General features: G+C 39.1%; 1 protein-coding gene across 1 annotated transcript in view; it reads right to left on the reverse strand.

Moving 5' to 3' along the window:
• Positions 1 to 6,833, reverse strand: part of GLRA2 (glycine receptor alpha 2) — a 168,487-nt gene extending 161,654 nt beyond the window's left edge. The window contains exons 1-2 of the mRNA XM_024569903.3: positions 6,372 to 6,833; positions 4,081 to 4,214 (exon numbers count right to left, since the gene is read on the reverse strand). Of these exons, the coding sequence (XP_024425671.1) occupies positions 4,081 to 4,214; positions 6,372 to 6,439 (202 nt within the window). The 5' untranslated portion in view covers positions 6,440 to 6,833. The remainder of the gene's footprint in view (positions 1 to 4,080; positions 4,215 to 6,371) is intronic.
• Positions 6,834 to 14,054: the final 7,221 nt, after the last annotated feature.

The raw sequence follows: 14,054 nt of genomic DNA on the forward strand, positions 1-14,054 counted from the left end.
TTAATGTCACACATCACACTTTCAAATTTAGGTCTCCAGACATGGAAAAAAATTAGTGTTCATGGCATGCACGAGGAAGTGGAGTGAATAATTATCTCCTGGCATTATCTTTTCTAGATCCTACCCCAAAATGACTGTTATGGTGAAATGTGTTTATTCACATTGGAATGAAATTTAGGATATAACCCTAAGTTAATTTCATTTTCAAAGAAAATTTCATTACACTAGATAAAGGCTTTGTTTCAAAGAAAGAGAATTAGAACTAATTCATTTTGCCCAGGTTTGAGCATTTCATCTGGCTTCTTTAAAAGCTTAATGTTTAAAGTGGCATTTTCAAGATACAATTTTACTGACAGAGTAATATCTAATAAAATGATGGGATAACAATGTGAGAAATTAACTAACAATGAGATAAAACACCCAGGTGGGAAGTAAGACTTCCCTGTTGACGTAAACTCAACATTTACCATAGTTTCAAAGCCAGGTAATCGTGAGTGGACATAGCTTGTGTTTTTCTCTGAACTGAGGATTTTGGAAATTTATGGTTTGACAAGATCTGACCCAGGTCTCTGTGGATCTTATAGATGTAATGCAGTTGGCAACTCTGACTCATGACTTTGTTTATATACTGGTGCTTCACATCAGAAAAGCTATTTTTTCCTATAGCTTCTAAGAATGGCTCTCGATTACAGACCCAAGTCTGAATCATTCCTGGTTCCCTTTTCTAGCTTACGTCCATCTTCCTTCTTGTATATATCCCCGTTATGACATCTTTCACAGTCTGTGAGGGACATGAAACAGACATGAAATATTTTACTGACTTGAAAGCATGCAGGAAAAATGCCTTCCAATAAGAAAAATCACGCATATACATTTCTTTCTCCCTTGCCAATCTGTGGCAGCAAGGAAACAGAGAAATGTGCTATTATTTAGTAAGACTTCTAGAAAAGCCATTCTGTTTGACTGAGCAGCCAATATCTGGCTCTTGCTTTTATTCTTGTGGCCAAATCTTGCCCTTCTGTCTTCTTATCAATCATTATATTGTCATTTTAAGCATCATCATCATCATCATGTTTATTGTCATCATAGTCAGTTTATTTTTTGGCATTGACAGGGAACCTGTCACTGTTCCAGATACAATTACATTTCCTAATCACCCTTCATTTCTACCCATCATATACATTTTCTCATTGCTACATTGCTAATCAACTATAGTAAGCACTACAGTGTTCTTTCTAGCCTCCTCACTGTTACAGGTTCCCCATCATCTCTTTCTTTTATTTCTTTCTGCTCAGCTCAATGAGATCATCTTAGCCACCGTGACTACTGGTGGTCCCTCCGAAGTTCCCATCCAATGACTACAAATCATTGGGCACACTAACCTTCGTAATTGATCTGAATTTTCCTGTCTCGGTTGTCATTTCCTCATTCTGCAGAAAAAGATAACTTCCTTTCCCTAGACTATATATAAATATATAAATAATACTATCTATATCTATATATAGTATATTTATATATCTATATCTATATAATAAGGTACCTCACTGCCCTCTCAGATGTGGTGTGGAGTGGGTTGATAAAACATAAATATGCAAAATAACCATGTTAAACATACAATGTTTTATGGGAACACCAAGGAAGGCAAATTGTTTTTGTCTAAAACAATGAGGAATGGCCCTGGCTGGTGTGGCTCAGTGGATTGAGGGCCGGCCTGAGAACCAAAGGGTCGCCGGTTCAATTCCCAGTCAGGGCACATGCCTGGGTTGTGGGCCAGGTCCCCAGTAGGGGGCGCGTGAGAAGCAACCCCACATTGCTGTTTCTCTCCCTCTCTTTCTCTCTCCCTTCCCCCTCTCTAAAAATAAATAAATAAAGTCTTTATAAAAAATAAAATAATGGGGAACGTTTTATATCCCCAAAAAGCCAAGATCATCAGAGTAAAGAGAATTGCAGGAGCTAGTAGGTAATTAATCTGTTATAAATGGTCTGTGGAAATAAAACTTATGACAGTATCAGGGTTCATTGAGGTGGAGAGTTAAAGGGAGAGGGAGACAAAACACAGTGAAGTCCATTAATATTAGAATCTTAAATGATATCCACCCAGTTTCCCTTTTACAAGTCTTTAAAACACCCTGGGCTTAGGTCTTCAAGGAGTTGATAAATCTCAAAACATGACCCTAGTTTGCTATACTTTATTCTTTTCATTTATTTATCATTTGAAATCATGAGAAGCATTATTTCCAAAGGGTGACACCCCCAACAGAACCAGAAACAAAGCTGTGTGTGTAAATGATGCTCATTTCATGTGGTCACTTAAAGTAGCAATGACAACATGGATGGTGTATAACTCTTTGTACTTTTACATCCTATCAGATAGTTTTTCCTAGAAAATGATGGGTAATAGCTGCTGTTCAACAGGATGCTCATGAACTTGCAACAGTTTTCCATCTCTGGACCGTCTCTCTGAAGCTTTCTGTGACTAGCTTAGTAGGAAATCATCTCCTCAGTTGTTGGAATGCTGTAGCATTTTATCTGTACTCCCTAATGCTACTTAACTATTAATGGCTTCATTTCTACATAATATACATTTCATATTATTATATTTTATAAGTATTCACGCAACATCTGCTCTCCTCACTGAAATTTGTGATGTAGCACCCAAACCTGTTTCACCTTTCACCATAGTTACTATTTGGCATGTAGTTTGGACTCCAAGGTTATTGAATGGCTAAGAGAATAAATGTGTAATTGAGCAGTCCCATTGAAAGCTGATTCTTGACTGGCTACTTATAGGATTTTGTTTCAAATATTGACTTCCAAAGCAATGATCACAAAATTAATATGAAATGGGGTGAACATGAAAATCGTTTTCAGGAATATTAAACTTTGAACTTAGTTCTGTTGTCTCTTTTGGAAATACTCTATAAATCAAACTCGTGTGGTTCATCAAAAGTCTTAGGTATTTCTTTATGAAATGTGCCCTTAACTGGGTATATTCAGAGGTGTAGTATTTAAAGGAGAAATGAATTTAGAATTCAGTTTTCATGCTCATATTTGCCAATAATAAAAATTAATCAAAACTCAAGGAAAGCAATCCAATTAAATTACTGATAACTAAATAAATAACTAAATGTCATAAATAACTAAAACCGAAGCAATGAATGAATTATGACATAACATCCAGAATATTATAGGTTTCTCCTCTTATAAAATATTATAAACACTTTACAATGCATTATATTAAATTAAATTAAAAGGTAAAATACAATTGTCATTTAATATATGTATTTAAAATTAAAGCATTAAAATAATTCAATAATTAATGATTGGTTCTTATTACAGTATTTTTCTGATTCAGAATAAACATAAACCAAATAGTTAAAAAGTAATTTCTAGAGACTATAAATTACATTTTTGTAACGTTAAATGAAAACACCAAATTTTTTATTTGTTTCTAATTGAACAAAGAAAGTATCTACCATCTTTGACATGTGCAGTTTATAATTCTATTATCTTTTTTGTGAATTTCACATAAGTAACATCAAATAAACAATTAGAATGTTTAAATAAGAGGAAATCAAATTTTTCTGATGTATTATTAGAGTCTCTTCTCACACCATTGAAAAGTGAGAGAGGCCTGAAAATGTGTACAATGGTGTGTTTTATGCTGAGATTTAATTTTCACTTTCGCAGTAAAGTATTTAAAACCCCAACCGAGGATGCTGGTGTAACAGTCGAATCTTGGATGAGTCCTGATGGGCATTCATACAAGTGAAGCCCCTCATTTGCTCTTGTATTTATTTCCAGTCACACTCTCACTTAAGATAAAATAAGGACCGTGGCAATAATCTCTGACATTTCTTTGTGGAATACAACACAAGTAAGGAAAGTTTTCAAAAGTGGCAAGCAGCATGTACAATTTCAGCTATTAAATCGACTAGTTCAAAAGAATGCCCAAATGAAATGAATACTATTCTTGTTTTCATCTGATAAGAAAAAGCCCTGGAAACTTTTTTTTTTAAAGAATATTTAAATGTCTAGAAGATTCCCCACAGGCGTAACCGATGTTGAAGTAAAACCTACCTTTAAAATTTGGTCTGATTCTTGCATCGTATCCTGATGTCCTTCCCATCAATTTGTCCAAGAAATCTGAGGGAGAGAGGGTCTGCGAAGGTTGTTTTCCAGACCTGGAGTCATGGTCTTTGCAGAAAGCCGCCCTAAACACATCAGTAAATCTTTTAGCAATCTCTCCATCCCCACTGCCTGAGGACTCATGCCCACAGAATGTTGGGCATGTTTTGTAAACATATTAGATGCGTTGCCAAGAAGAAAAAGAGAATTACAAACCCTTTGGTCAACTTCTGCAATTGTACAGGGTCCAGAGTTAACTTTAAATGATGAGAGGTGTAAATTCTGAGTCATACGTCTTAAGTTTTCAAACTTCAGCCATGCACAAGGTGTTTAAAATTGACACAACATGCATAGTGTTAGATTGTAGCTTTTATGGCTGTATCGTTGAAGCTGTTTCTTTCTAGAGTCATCAGAGAAATGATGATAATTTCTAAAATTTAGGTGATTGTCTTAAAATTATTTCCTCATAAATTTCAGAAACTACTTCTAGCATTTTAGCCCTTACTCAGTCCTCTAGTTTTTATAAGAAGTATGTATTGAGATGGGCAGAACAAAGTATCATAGGGTACTTACTAATTACTATAGGGTAATTAGTAAGCATGAACTAATTACCCTATTGCTTATTAATAGCTGAAAGAAAATCTGCACTTGGAAATTTAACTTCCTTCTAAAATAGGTCAACAGTGAGCCTGTCTGTACTTCTATTATTTTATCAGTTGTTATTCATAGAATAGCATTTAAACAGTTGACTCTAATAAAGTATTCATAGGAAAGAACTTCTAAATTGTTTTGCCTTTGGAATGATCACAAATACTGAATGTTGATTGGAAATATTTTTGGATTTTTATTTTCCTTAAAGGGCTCGTAGGAAGAGCATATTTAGTTTGTAGTGAAAATTAATTCTATCACAATACATAGTGGTGACCGAATGTTGATTTCTACTCTGAAGTATGTACCGTACAAGCTTTGTTTTCAATAGTTTCGAAAATAATCTCGTTAATTCTATAACTAAGACAGTGCCCCATTCTTTCCAGCTTTTCAAAGAAGCAGCATTAAATATAAGTGCAAAGATGGTATAAACCTTTTGTAAGAGTTAAAAAATGATACAATCATCTGGAAATACTCACATTCCCATATGCAGCATCTTCGGATGGATCAGGTCGATCAAGTACTATTTGTTTATGCTGATGGCGGTGGTGGTGGAGATGAAGATTGAGGATGAGGATGAGGATGAGGATGAGGATCCTAAAAAAACCCAGCCTACAAGTTTTCTTAACCATAGCAGGAGGTGAGAACCTGAAAGGAACACAGTGGGTTTTCCCAGTGCTCATGGTATTGCTGCTCTATGTCTCATTTCTCTTGGTTCTGTGAAAAACACCATAAAATGGGGTGAAGATCACATGAAGAGTCCTACACTTTGTTGTATGAACGTCTCCCATTTGTCTTAGAGCCTCCTTCATTAGCATGGCTATTCACTTACTGCTGATAATCTGATATTTTGAAGTGTCAATGGATTTGACAATTTGTAAATTAGTTAGAAAATGCAAGCATACAAATAACGATTTCTCACTTATTTGAATTATTCATAGTCAATTTCTCATGTATACATAAATACAAAGATGTCATTTTAATTACACTTGGATAGGCAATCAATTTCAAATATACCGAAGAGTAGAATGTGGTGGCAAAAGGAGGTTCGAAGTGTTTCTGATGTGTCAAGCCATTTCCTGAGTTTTAGCCCTCCTAGTATGCGTACAGTTGCTGAAATACAATAGAAGTCCCAAGTTGACTAAGAATCATAGGTTTTTAATATCTTAAATAAAAGGAGCATGATCTTGGCAAATTAATCCAGTCACCTCCACCATATCAAAACTATTGCATCCAACAACCCCTTTAAATGACTTCCAAAAGAATTTGAAAGCAAAAAATAAATAAATCAATTCACCCTTATGTAGAAATGTGAAGAGCATGCAACTCGTCCGACTACTTTAATATCACATCGGCTTGGAAATGTGTTGAAATGCATAGAGTGGGTCTATGCATCATAAAACTTGCCTCTCTGAAAATTTACCACTCTCCTACCATAATTAAGCTTTTTAAAAGAACAAAAGAAACCTAACTCTCCTTCACAAAATTAAAATAACATGGTCCCGGACATAAGACATTGGTAGAAATTGCACAACACGGTATCTTTTAAGCAGTTTTCAGGTGGAAAACGTCACATGCGAAGTCTTTTCACCTACCTGAAGTGGTCTGTCTCTAAGGAAAATGCAAACAAGGCTGTCAAAATGTTCACTAGCTGCCGGTTCATTCCTGTTTCTGTGATGCTTGTGGAAAATATCCCCGAAATGATTCCAGAAAGAAGCTGGGACAAAGTATCTGTCTATTGTCCGGATTCAAAATCTGGCAGGAATCTAGTTTCCTTGAAAATCAAAAAGAGATTTGGGTCCGTACAGTTTGCTGAGAAAAAACAAAAAGTGCCAGTTCTAGGCATCGTGGTCAGGTCAACCCGGGGCTCAGGACCATCGGTTAACCCAGGAAAGACAAAGCCTTAGAACTGATGGGTCCCCCAGCTGCTTTTCCTAAAGAACAACAAAAAAAAGGCTGCTCCTGAAATCACATCACCATGCAAAGGGGGCTGGTGACAATGCCATGCTGGAGGTCGGGCGGCTGTGGCTTTTAAGTCCTTTCTGTTTAGCAAATCCCTTTTCTCTAGAAAATGTTCTCTTTCTCAAAGAAGTTGTAAATGAGGAAGAAAAAAGGACTCTGCGAGCTGGGGTGGGTAGGGAGAACAGGGCAAAAATGCTGCGATCCTGTGCTGGAATGAAGGCTACAGAAAGAGACGGAGACGTGATTTTACCCAGCCTATAAATTTCAGCACTAGGACAGCTTCTAGCTCTGAAGTGCGCATGTTTCCTTTTTCAGTCGCTTGGGGCGGGGGTCGGGGAGAGGCGTGCAAGAGGGGACAAGCCTGCCGTTCAAATGCAAAGAGTGACTGGCCGTTCCGCTTAGGGGTGCTGAAAGGGGTGCTATGGCACCCAGGGAAGAGCAGAGGTCAGGGCAGGCGGAGAGAGTGAAGGAGGCTAGGGTCTGAGCTCCTGGAAATGCGAGTCTGTGGGTGGGTGGGCGGGACAGGAGTTTGAAGCAGAAAAGAGAAGGGAATAAGGTCTAGGCGTGCGAAAAGGAAATTGAGGAAAGCAGAGAACAGGACTTGGAGTACCGAAATTATAGCAGGGGACCTGGCAGTCCACTCCTTGTTGGTGGAACCTGGAGGCAAAGGGGAGTCCTGTGCTGATGAGGAGGGGCTATTTCCTGGGATAGAGAAGCCCGTGTGCGGGAAAAGGTGCATGGGGATATAGATCAATCAATTTAGAAATCCTTTGTGCCTTCCTCACTCCCTGAGTGTTTTCATTTGATCGCCTTCCCAAAGGATCTCTTTACCTCTTTACAAGGGAAAACCCCTTCCACTGAGTTCTCTTCGGTGGCTCAAAATCCTTGGGCATCCTCTTGAAGTCACCGCTCTGTAGAGGAGGAAAAATACAATGGGCCAGAAGGGGGCAGTAGCAATCTTTTCCTGCCCTGGTGAAAGGGTAGAGTAGGGCTCCACCGTAAGAAATGGAGCAAGATAGGGTGAGACTGTGGGTTCAGTACCCCCTCACCCCCGCTCAGGTTTAAATATTTTATTGTTATTCTATTACTATTGTCCTAATTTTTGCCCCTTTACCCTCCTCCGCCCATCCCACCCCCCTGATCCCACAGTCAATTCCCACCCTGTCGTCCATGTCCATGGGTCATTCGTGCATGTTCTTTGACTAGTCCCTCCCCCTTCTTTCCACCCTTATCTGTCCTGTCCAAATCTTAATCCCCAGGAAGGGCCATGCAGTAAAGTGAAGCTCTTCTAAATTGGCAAAAGAGACAGACAGTAGCTAAAGTTTATAAATCCTGTACAAAAGCATGACAGGTAATCTTGCTATTTCAAAATAAATGTATAAATATCATTAATAATAAAAGAGGAAGGATAAATAGTTTGATGCAAGTGATTAGCAGTTTCTGCTAAGGTGAAATGAAAATTACATGTTACCCACGAGCTGGGTGAGTAAGCAGCTTTCTGTCTATAAAATATACCTTGTTAGTCACCTGGGCACTCCACCGCAGGTCTTCATTTTAAAACAAAATATGATGAATTTTCGGTCCATAAATGACGAATCTGCCTCTGGATCGGTTTAAATAGCATAGCGGAGTAACAAAGAATTTTAGGTTTTTAAAAAGTAGAAAAAATTCAGAGGGAGAAAAATGGCGAATCCTTGTCGCCTTTTACTGTTAATATAAATCACCTGAGAATGTTGTGGACCTGCACTTTCTGCTCTAGTAGGTCTGAGATGGTGCCTGAGGTTCTCCATCTCTAACAAGTTCCTAGCTGAGGTTGATGCTGTTGGTCCCCTGACCACACTTTGAGAGGCAACGGTTTATATACCTTTTATTGGATTTCTATGCCACCCAGACAGTGAGAATAGAGGAACTTGTCCTTAATGAAAAGCAGCCGTGCCCAGGCATTCTGCTTACATACAAAAAAAAAAAAAATCAATTTTGGGGATGTGTTCTCTTAACTCTCAAAACCCAGAAAAAGTGATTCGGTTGAAAAGGAAGACAGTGTAGTGTAGTGTGAGACATACCTGCTCTGCAGCTTCAAATCCGTTCACTTCCAAATTCATCCAGGTGGAAACTCTAGACCTGGTTTTATCCGCAGAGCCCTAACCCAAAAAGATATAATCAATTCCTGGAAATATATTTCTTCAGTTGGTGCTCTGGAAAAATCATACAAGTTTTTCTTTGCGCTCAAGATTCTTTTGAAAGAATAGATATGAAAATGATTTGTCCCGAATTTGTTTGAGGTTGTAATGCTGCTCAAAGCATATAGTATTTGGAAATAATTTCTCTCAGCAGCGGTCTTATTATTAACCGGGAGTAGGATGAGCAGGGAAGCCAGCAACAAAGGGACGCCCTGGCTAACAGCATGAAATGTATTATTTTAGAGTTGGAAGGGGCTTTTAGAGGATCCAGTCTAGCCTCCTCATTTTCCTTCTCAGCTCTCCTCCATTTGGATTCCAGCTCTGTCAATCCACAGAAATAGCTCTCACTAAGTCTGCCAGTGCATTCCATGTAACTAAGACTAAAGAATATTTTTTTGTTGTTGTTATCTTACTTGACAGCCCCATGACACTGAACACCATCGGTTTCTTTTCCCTTTTTTAAAATTTGATTTCTATTTTATTGTGGTAAGAACCCTTAGCATGCGATCTACTTTCTCCACAGATTTTCACGTGCACGGTGTTGTTAACTATGGGCCCGGCATCATGCACTGGGTCCCCGCAGCTTACTCGTCGTGCACAACTGGAACTTTATACCCGTTGACTAATAGCTCTGCATTTCCCTCTCTCCTCTGTCCCTAGCAACCACCATTCTGGTCTCGAAGCACTTTCCTCCCTCAAACCTGTGACACAGTGCACTCCTGGCTTACCTCCTGTTCTGTCTCATTGGCAGACATACCCTCCTCTAGCTGGCTTATGACAATTGAATCTCCTAAAGGTTGTATTCTAGGCCCTCTCTTCTTCTGCTGCACTCACTCAATACAATATGCACATCCATAATTTCCAATACCCTTCTGTGCAGATGAAACACAAATATGTAATATGTGTTTCTCTCCAGACCTGTACATCCGACTGCTTCCTAAACACTTTCTGTTGGATGTGTCAAAGGCTCCTCAGACTCCACATGTCAAAACCAAACCTTTAATACTTCCTCCGAACCCTGTTTCTATTCTGCTGCCCCTGTTCATAGTTGCCAACCAAAAGCCAAGGCATCCTCTCTAAGACTTCCTCTCCACCACCCACCATATTCAGTTCTTCACCAAGCGCTATTGATTTGATTTCAAATATTTCCCAGATCTGACCACTCTCTCCGTCTCAGCCTCCGTGACCCCAGCTGAGCTATCTTTATTTCCTGCTCATATTGTAGCAATAGTTACCTTACTGATCTACCTGGACTAGCAGCTGATCATCCTCCACTTTGTTCTCTACACTGCAACCAGAACGATTGTTCAAAAATGCAAACCTGAGTATGTCACACCCCCTGGTGAACCCAGGGGCTCTCCAGGGATCTTTGGGTAGAACAAGAAAACTACCGAACACGGCCTAAAAGCCTCTCAAGGTCAGGCATATGCCTACATTGTTCTTCCTCTCGTCCGCTACTCATCGCATTTCTTCCCCTCCAGTCATGTCAGTGCTTGCCGTGTTGCCTACTCCCACGGCATGCTCATGCCTCAGGTTTTGTCGTGTTAATGTTAGCTTATTTTTCAAGTCTCTGCTCAAGTGTTATTTCCTCAAGAAGGCCTCTCATGAGCTGCATGACTCTACTAACTCTCCCTATTACGTGCTCCCTTAGTACTCAGCAACTCTGACTCATAGAGCTTGGCATCACTGCATGTATACAAGTGTATGATTAATTGCTCAGACAGTGAGCTCTGTAACGGACAGGGACAGCATCTGTTCGGGTCCACCATTGTGTCTATCCCCTGTACATTCAGTGATCATGACAACAATCATAACGGTATTGATGCTGATTAGGATACAATATTTAAAATGCACCCTGGTTTGTGTGGCTCAGTGGATTGAGCACCAGCCTGCAAACCAAAGGGTCACCAGTTCCATTCCCAGTCAGGGTACATGCCTGGGTGGTGGGCCAGATCCCTGGTGGGGGGTGCACAAGAGGCAACCACACATTGATGTTTCTCTCCCTCTCTCTCCCCCTCTTCCCCTTTCTCTAAAAACAAATAAAATATTTAAAATAAAATAAAATACACCCAGAAGTGCTGCTTAAACAAAATAATATACTTGAATATGTGTAGTTCTGTCAAAAATTGCTTATTGGGGACATTTCACAATTTAAGAACTATGATTATTTGAAGAGGAAGCAAGCTCAGTGGCTCAAGAGTCTATAGCATGAGATGCAAATACAAGTAGGAAACAATGCATGTGATGTCCTTCGTTCACATTCCACCTCTAACACCGACCAATTATGTGATCTTCGTCAAGTCATCTACTCCCACTACGCCTCATTTTTGTAATATGTAAAATAGCGATGGTAATGGTGCTACATAAAATATTTCCACATGGAATACTTTTGAAAGTCCTATTAAATCATAGCTGAGGATGTGTTTTAAGTTCTTAATCTCACTTCTTAGCATCTATTGACTTGCTGGAATTTAAGTTTTGGATTTTGTCCTTTGGACAGTTATACTTGCAAGTACGGTATGTGGTGGAGCTTAGAAAGGTCCTATTTGCAATGCGATAGAATCTTGAAGTCAAACCCACCTATACTTCTCATTCACCAAATTACAACTGATTTAGGCATGTGGTACCCTAGCTCTGTGTTCTTCTTATGAGAGAAATGAGAACATTCTGACCCATCCTGTGATGTCATAAGGATCAATACACAATATTTGGTTTGTATGATGCTAACATTTGAAAATTCTAAATAAGTAGAAACAAATACAGACATGTCTTATGCTCATAAGTATCATTTGAAATCAGTATTATTTACTGACACTGACAGCCATATGCATAATGCTTTATTTACAGTTGTCAAAATACCCACACTATGTGGTAGGCAGAACAATGGTTGGCTGCCATATTTTTCCAATGAGGAATCTCAAGTTAGTGTCAGTTGATCAATTTTCCCAAGTACACATGTTTATTAACTGACAGACATACTTTTTATGTTTATTACCTAGTGAATAGACTTATTTCTCATCCTATGTACGACTGATGTTATTTTTCAAGTCACTGAAAACCTATTATATGCCCACAACTATTTATTTTTATCTTTATTTTTAATTGAATTTATAGGGGTGACATGGCTTAATAAAATTATATAGGTTTCAGGTGCACAATTCTATATAACACATCATCTGTATATTGCATTGTGTGTTCACTACCCCAGGCCAAGTCTCTGTCCATCACCATTTATCCCCCTTTTACCTTCTTCCATCTCCCCCAACCCCTCCACTCTGGTCATCACCATGCCATTGTCTTGGTTTTCGGTGGGGGTCTAGTAACAAAATTAACTAGCAAACAAAATACAACAGGCCGACAGCTGTCAGAGGGGAGGGGTGGTGCAGGGCTGGGTGAAAAAGGTGAAGATATTAAACAAAACAAACAAAAAAAGCCTACCACTATTTTTTAAATAGCTGTGTTTATGTGTTCCTTTGCAGTAAGCGCCCCTTTCTTGATGGCATTTATATTGAGTTTTACGTACCCACACAACAGATGGAAAGACCATTATTAAGAGTCTCAGCATCCCGTAGCAGGTCTCCTTGTGAACTCTTACGGGTCTTCCTGCAGAGAAGGTCATCCCAAAATACAGGCATTCTTTCCCCACTTGAAAAGATAACATAGAGGTTAAGACAGGGCTTATTAATTACAACTGACATCAACCAAGAAGTAGAGTTTCGAGGCAAATCAGACAGGGCAAGAAGTTGTCTCACCAACCGTTTGCTTGCTTGAGGATGCTTCCTCACAGAGAACAATAGAGGCCATTTCATCTTGATAAAATGCACTGTCTGAATTTTAGGAGTCTCCTGTCTCAAACAGACACTCTTCTCACTGTAGGTTAGAATGGATTTCTGGTTGCTAAAACCCTCCGACATGGAGATGTGTAGTCATGATATTTGTTAAAATGTGTGGCTTGTGAGATAAATGAGTGATTGCCAGTTTTGAATGTATATCGTATGTTAGGGATCAGGTAGAGAGTCTGTTTCTTAAGTCCGAGGTCTCTCAGCTACCACTATGTGGTCAACAAATGGCTCTCAAGTTTCATGGCTGCCTACTGACCCATATGTCCTTTATCCCCTTCCAATGATTGTTTGGGAAATGAAAGGCACCCTGTGGAGCCCACTCTGTTGGATTAAATAAGTTGCCAGGAGGACAGGAATTCAAAAAGAAAGAATGAACATGAAGCATCACTCCTGCACGTTGACTTGTAGCAGACTGCTACAAGTGCTAGTACTAATGAGTCTAAAAGCTATTTTCAATGGCCAGCATTGTCACAGAGCGAGGATGCCTAAAGAGCTGATGTCACCCTGCTTTTACTCCCTGCCATTGTTTGAAATCCAGTTTGCCTCTCTCTTCTTTATCATGTGGAAAGAATAAAGATGCTCGGCATGCAGAGAGGCAGGCTTCAAGGCCACAAAGTCTGAACTATGAAATCACTGCTCTTCCAGGTTCCATGCAGCCAACTGGATGTCAGTCCAAAGCATTTCTGGAATAAATTACTTACAAGTCAGAAAATTCACTTTAGGACCTGAACTCTTCTGCCTAATAGTGTTCAATGTTCACGGAGCACATATGTGTCCATACTTGAAAAAGCTTCTATTTCCAGAGATGATTCATGTGAGTGAGTACTTCTCTTTTGGCTAATGGGAGAAATGCGGCATTTCTTTTCATTAACATCAGGTGGTAAACATTAATTTGCAGGGGAAAGCAAATGTAATACCACTTGAATGTATTAGAAAGCTTCCTCTGCTACAATTCTAAAAATGAAGATAATGAATTACAATCAGATGGATTGTTGTGTATCGCTTGTCTTAGAGTCTCCTACGTTTGGTTCTGCAACTCATGTGAAATTGCCTTGACATCCCCTTCATTATCCTGATACTCTTGCCGAAAATTTCTCTTGGAGAGTTCTTCGATTTTAAAGTATTATTATTGACCTAAATAATGTTTATTCTCCCTTCCCATAAAATGCCTTTCCTTGGTTCACAGAAGGCTGAAAAGAAGCTGATTTTGAAAAAAAAAAATCATTTTAACTTGAACAATAGCAATAGTTTTACATTTGCAAGTAACCTAGCACTTGGTAGTTGAAGTGGAGCC

This window comes from Desmodus rotundus, chromosome X, assembly GCF_022682495.2.
Source record: "Desmodus rotundus isolate HL8 chromosome X, HLdesRot8A.1, whole genome shotgun sequence".
NCBI classification, from domain to species: domain Eukaryota; kingdom Metazoa; phylum Chordata; class Mammalia; order Chiroptera; family Phyllostomidae; genus Desmodus; species Desmodus rotundus.